The sequence below is a fragment of the Cyprinodon variegatus genome, unplaced genomic scaffold (genome assembly GCF_000732505.1).
Source record: "Cyprinodon variegatus isolate N-32 unplaced genomic scaffold, C_variegatus-1.0 Scaffold75, whole genome shotgun sequence".
Lineage (NCBI taxonomy): Eukaryota > Metazoa > Chordata > Actinopteri > Cyprinodontiformes > Cyprinodontidae > Cyprinodon > Cyprinodon variegatus.
The window spans coordinates 1,375,764-1,381,763 of record NW_015150528.1 but is presented as its reverse complement, the minus strand read 5'-3'; the positions used below and the strand labels follow the sequence as shown (position 1 = coordinate 1,381,763).

The 6,000-nt window shown below is 39.0% G+C and overlaps 1 protein-coding gene across 1 annotated transcript in view; it reads left to right on the top strand.

Moving 5' to 3' along the window:
- The window catches only part of pid1 (phosphotyrosine interaction domain containing 1), a 36,373-nt gene that overhangs the window by 13,850 nt on the left and 16,523 nt on the right, over positions 1-6,000 (top strand). The window contains exon 2 of the mRNA XM_015372784.1: positions 1,289-1,435. Within this exon, the coding sequence (XP_015228270.1) occupies positions 1,289-1,435 (147 nt within the window). The remainder of the gene's footprint in view (positions 1-1,288; positions 1,436-6,000) is intronic.

Here is a 6,000-nt window from a genome sequence, read left to right as displayed (position 1 = left end):
TTTCGCCCCTTCCCAAAATTACTTCTACGGAAGGTTTCCGGATGGGTATGCGGAGCAAATCCATCTGGTGGAGTCAGGTTAAGAGTTCTATACATTGGGTCTTTTAATATAATGATCAATAGACTTATTCTTAGAAAAGTTCTAATTTCATAAAGAAAACTCATTATTTGAAGGAATTTTATGCATCTTTGTTGTGAAGACTATGCATGTTTACAGTGCTGTGCAATGGAAACATATTGACTCCCTTTTAGATACTTTAGTCGCACAGACATGCAAATAGGCCTATGCTCTCATTCATGCCCTGCAATGCACATATTTATTTATTCATTTTTCAACTATTTGATGTGTTTCTTTTATTTTTTATTTGTGAAATGTGAATGTGTGTGTAAAAGGTGTACTACTGCTGCACAAAAATTGCCCATGCTGGGACAAATAAAAGCTACTGAACTGAACTGAACATATTTCCAGTCATTGATGTGTTTTGTAAACTTTTTAAGATATTGTAACATCAAACAAAAGCAAGTAGTTTTTCACAGCACCGTATGGCTTAGCTCTTCCCGTGACCCGGTGCAGGCACTGATGAGAGCATCTGAACACAGTTGATCTGAATGGCTGCAGGCTGATTTGTTTTTACGATCCACTGCTTACACAGCTCCAGTGCCTCTGATTGCGGGAGCTGCACAGATTGCCTCCAGCAGGCCTGTTTCAGAGCTACGGACAAGCTGTGATGGCCTCCAGGAGTTACAGTTTGGGTTCCTTTAGGAAACACTCGGTTTGCCTTTGACTGCTCCTACATACTCTCAGAACTCCATGGCGCTGCAGTGCACAAAACCACATGAAGCGTTTGGTTCTGCTTGGCTTCAGAAACCTTTGGCAGTGAAGTGCAGTATTAGATTCAACAGCCTCAGTTATTTTGATGAAGAGGGGGGTGAGCAGGGTAAGGGGCCAGCGCCCCCTTCATCTATTCCTCACATTTCATATGGAGCATATAATAAACTTCCCACACCATCTATCCTCACTTCTACATCTCTAGTTTGCACTTATTAATATGTAAGAACTAGATTTCAGACTGGTTTCTTTCCACATAACACTGAACACAAGATCCTGGTGTTTTATTAGTCTGGGATGCTACTGCAGTTGATGTTTATCTTGCATTATACCAGTAAAAGCTGCCGGCCTGCGGCAGCGTTTATCCAACACCTCTGTTCTGTAAAGTGTATTCAGCTTGCAGCAGTTTTACTAAAGTTTTGCTAAAGGCTCTTTGCTTTCATCTTTCTCCCTCCATCAGCACTTTCAGACAATGCTGAAGACGAAGCTAAACGTGCTGACGCTGAGGAAGGAGCCGCTGCCCACGGTGATCTTTCGCGAGCCCGAGGCCATCGAGCTTTGCTCCGCCACGCCGCACGCAAAGAGCAGGACCCACTCTGGATACAAGGTAGGATCACATGAACCTGATAATCCTCAAATCCAACCCTGATCCGGAATGTTTCTCGGCATTAATGTAGAACCGTAATCCAAATGTTTTTCTTTTTTCTTTTTACTCCTAGAAGTAAGATAATTTCCCCATTGTTGATTCTGCACCACTCTTTTGTCTCACTCTGTGTATTAGAAGGCTGAGTAAGCCTTTAGGTGCCCAGGTTTAATCTGCCTGGAAGGCTGTATCCAATAAGCCGTTTTGTTTTAAGACCCCCTTTATTTCTGTGGTTTCCAGACAGGAAATAATCAGGTACAGATTGAAAAAAACAAAACAAAAAATAACTTGATATCATTGTGTGTTTGCCTGCCTTTGAGACCTTCTCTCCAAGAGGGAATTGAAATGTGGTGTTTCATTAGTAATTGTGTTCAAAAGGCAGGTATTTCCCAACTTCTCCCATTACTAAAATAAACAATTTTTATATTTGGCAGCTTCTATAAAAGGACAAAATGAATTCCTACTGTTATTATTTCCAGGAAACACAAACATGGAACAAGCAGTCCTCATGCCTGTTGATGTTTGTGTTTGTTGGATCATTGTACGGGAAAAGGAGTGGAACACACACAGATGACTGGAAAACTAAAAGGCAAAGATGGAGCCTTTGGCTCGTTACAAACAAACCCTGATGTTTTAATGCAGCCCTTAGTTTAACCTTTATGTTTGAAGCGCAAAGGGAGTCTCTTATGGCTCAGAAAGAGGCATAAGGCATCACATATTGGTTAGCTTTCAGGATTTTTATCAGCTGAAATAAAAGTAGTGGTGGCAAGAATTTCCTAACTGCCCCTTTCCTGTTGTAGTTCTTACAAATTAATAAAATTCTCTATTATCCCTATGCACACAGCTTGTTGAACATTGCAAAAGTATTCATAACCCTTGAACTGCAATCACAAATGATGTCCTTCACCTAGACAAAGTCAGTAATTGTGAAATGAATGGAAAATAATTCACTCCTTTACTCCAATACACCTAAAACAAATCCAGTGTAAACAAATGCTTTCAAATGTCACCTAATCACAGAATGGATGTGGCACAACGGCAGATCTTCTATAACATGGTTGTCTTACTAAACTTACTAGCCTGGTAGGAATTGACTGAGCTCCTTAGAAGGAGGACTGAATCTGTGTCGACCACAAAACCTGAATTCCAGTTTTGTCTTTAACCTTTTTGGGGAATGAGCCTAAAAAATAAGCCAGAGTCATAAGACTCCTAAATGCCTGAGTGGTGATGCACAGTTTAAATCAGTCACAGGTTTAATAGAAGATTAAATGATCTGTCTTTGGCTGGAACAGAGGTCTATCCTCCATGTGAATATTCACTTGCAGACTCGGTGTCTCTGTAAGGTGTGAATCCCAGCTTTTAATTGTTCTCTGTCCCTCCTCTTATGCGCACCTCCTTCCAGCAGTTCTGAAAATGCCAAAGCCACGTTGCCTTGGACACCACTACGTCTTTTCACTGGAACACTGGCCACACACACTCGTTTACACGAACACACATCTTTTCCAGCCTGTGTGCAGCTGCCTAGCATGCAGGCCTCATGCCATGTTTTAAGTTCCCTTGTCAGTTCCTACCTGTCTGTTTCAGTATCTGTCTGCCCACCTGTTCCTCTGCTTCCACCATTGCATCTCTAAGAGACACGCTTCACCTATGTGTCAGAGAACTAATGAAAGCAGGAAGGCTCAGTTCCTTTAAAAAAAAAAAACGACTTCCCTCTTATTGTATTTTTCTTTTAAATGCTGCAGCATGATAGGATAGCTTTTATCGTAATCAAGGATTTAACATTCTGTGTTTACAGAGGGGTAAGATAGCGGGCGAAAAACAACATATATTTTACTAATCTATCAAGATTAACCTCCAAAAACGATTGAAGACCATCTCTTATTTTGGTTTTTGTTCTTCACAATGCTTTGATTTGTCACATTGTCAGTGTGCAAATATAAAATTACATCAGTATATAGTCTCAAGCTTTATTGCTTTTATTCATTTGAATAATATAGATTATTTTAACATCAGACCTACTGTCTAATAGCAGCACTATTATAAGGAGAAAATCTGTTATTCATTGAGACCGACCCGTCCACAAATCTGAAAGCCGTTCTGTCCTTCTGTGACTTTTGATGCCAGTTGGGTGCTGGACAAACTATTTCTTCTCATTCAGGGAAAAGGAACAGGGTGCACAGCTCCAAACGTTTAGAAGATTAGCAACCCTGTAGGTTGAGATGACCGAGGGTTTTCCATCCCCCTTGAAAGGGCTCTTGTTCTTTTGTTTACTGGATGTTCTTTTTAATCTTTTCTGTGTTTAGAGAGAAAAATGGCTCAAATTATCAAAAGATTAGCTTTAGTTAAGGTTCTAAACTTAACCCTGTAATGCCAAATGTATCATATTTGACACCTTTTGCATAATTTAATGGTAAAGACTTTGCTCAAAATCCTATTGTACACAATCAGATATACCTGATAACAGAGGGCTGAAGACTACGTACACAGAAAATAAGCTTGACTTATCGCATAGTAATATATTATTAATATCAAAAATGTATTTCTGTTTCTTCTTTTTAAATATTTTGTTAAAAGGCCAAATAAGGACTTCAAACCAAAAGAAAGTAATTTTCTGTTTTGTTTTATTCTTGGATTGGGCTTTAAAGGGTTAAATTATGTGCAGAAGTATCTGGGTTATTTTGTCAGTGTGTAAGAAGGCAGACGTTTCGTTTTAACACCTAAATGCAGAGTCAGAAGCAGCTGATCTTGGCTACAGAGAAAATTTGCTTTAAAGAAAGAATCAAACAAGTTTGTTTTTTAAGGATTAGGAAAGAGTCTGACTCTGGCTCATATCAGTTGTTCTGTTTTGTTGGTGCCGCAGCTTTTCAGTAGCAGAGTCGAACTGAGATGGATTTCAGGAATTTACAAAAATCTAACTACGGTACTCAACATCTGTATTTTTCAGCTGGTGACACTAAATCCTGATTCTTTTTTAAACTGATAGATTCTTGTTAAATTCAGCAAATTCATCTTGCATGACATTTTATCTTCCCATAAGCTAGTGGCTGCTGCGTTTCTTTTGACTATTCAGCATCTAATTCTAGCAACTAAGGATAGCTTTTAGGTCCATTGGTGAACAAATTGGTTGTGATGCCGCAAACCAATAATATTCTAGAATAGTAATAAAGGCCACAAAAAACAAACTTGTTGCTTTTAATACTAGAAAGATGTTTGTTTTGTTACCGACTCTCTTTGGCTTTATTAGAAAAAAAGAAGAAAAATTGGTGAGTTGAAGTTTTCTTTTAATAAACTGACAGGCTTATTATTCCTGCCAAGTATTTATTTTTATTGAGGTTCCTGTTCTCTTCCAAATTGTTTTCACTAACAGCTTCTCTTACATTTTTGTTTTAAAAAAAAGTCGCATGAAGCCAGAAGCTTTTTGAAAATATTTTCTTGATTAGAAATGGTTCAAACTTTGTGCTTTTATAGGAACTGACCAAACTCCTTCAGGGCTGCAGAGTCCCTGTTAACCAAAAAAACATTTGTCGTTGCCTAAAGGCATCGTCGTGACTCAGAGGGAGTGGAAGAGATTGACACTTCCACGCCGTACACGAACACAGCATAACATGCACAATAATTTATGACTTCAGAAGCCACTGGTTTAGTAAACAAAGAAAGCATAGCTAATTAAGAAGTGCTCTATAGTATGGCTTTACTTTTAGAATGTAATGCAGATTATGTTCCCTGGAATATTGGAATAGTGGAAGGCCACCTGAGGGATTACTTCAAATCTGAGGAAGCATCTGATTCAGCAAGATTTTTCTTGGCTAAAGAGTGGACAATTTTTAACAACCTCCGATCGAAGGTTGTAACTCATGTATTCGGCACCGCTGGTACACATGCATACCTTGGAGCAGACATCCCCAACCTCGAGGCCCGCTGTCCTGCAGGTTTTAGAGGTTTCCTTGCTCCAGCGCAGCTGATTTTAATTGAAAGCTGATTAACAGGCTTTTGGTCTACTGCAATCATTATAATCAGCTGTGCTAAAGCAGGGAAACCTCTAAAACCTGCAGGACAGCGGGCCTCGAGGACCGAGGATGCGGATGCCTGCCTTAGAGAATCATTCTCTGCAGCCAACTTCATGAGTGAGGCATCATCATCATCATCATGTAAATAAGCCTAGTGTTTATGGTGACCTCAGCATGGTACTATGGTGTACAGTGATTCCCAGGTACCAGCTATCGTTACCAGTCTAAAGGGTACGCATCCCAAATCCTAATGGAAAATCGTAAAAATTCTCAAAATAATAATTAATCCTAATTTAGTCATACCTGATTGTTAAATGCACTTGCATTATTCATTACCTTTTGCCATCTGATTCCTTATATTTGTGTTGTATGTTTAAAAAGATTATTGTAAATTGTACCGAACATATTCTGCAAATATGTGTGTGATTCAAATTGAATATCATTGTTTACCTTTATCTGTTATTTATTTCTGTCCTGTAACTGAATCCTACAATGTCAAACAACAATCAGTCTGAAATGTTT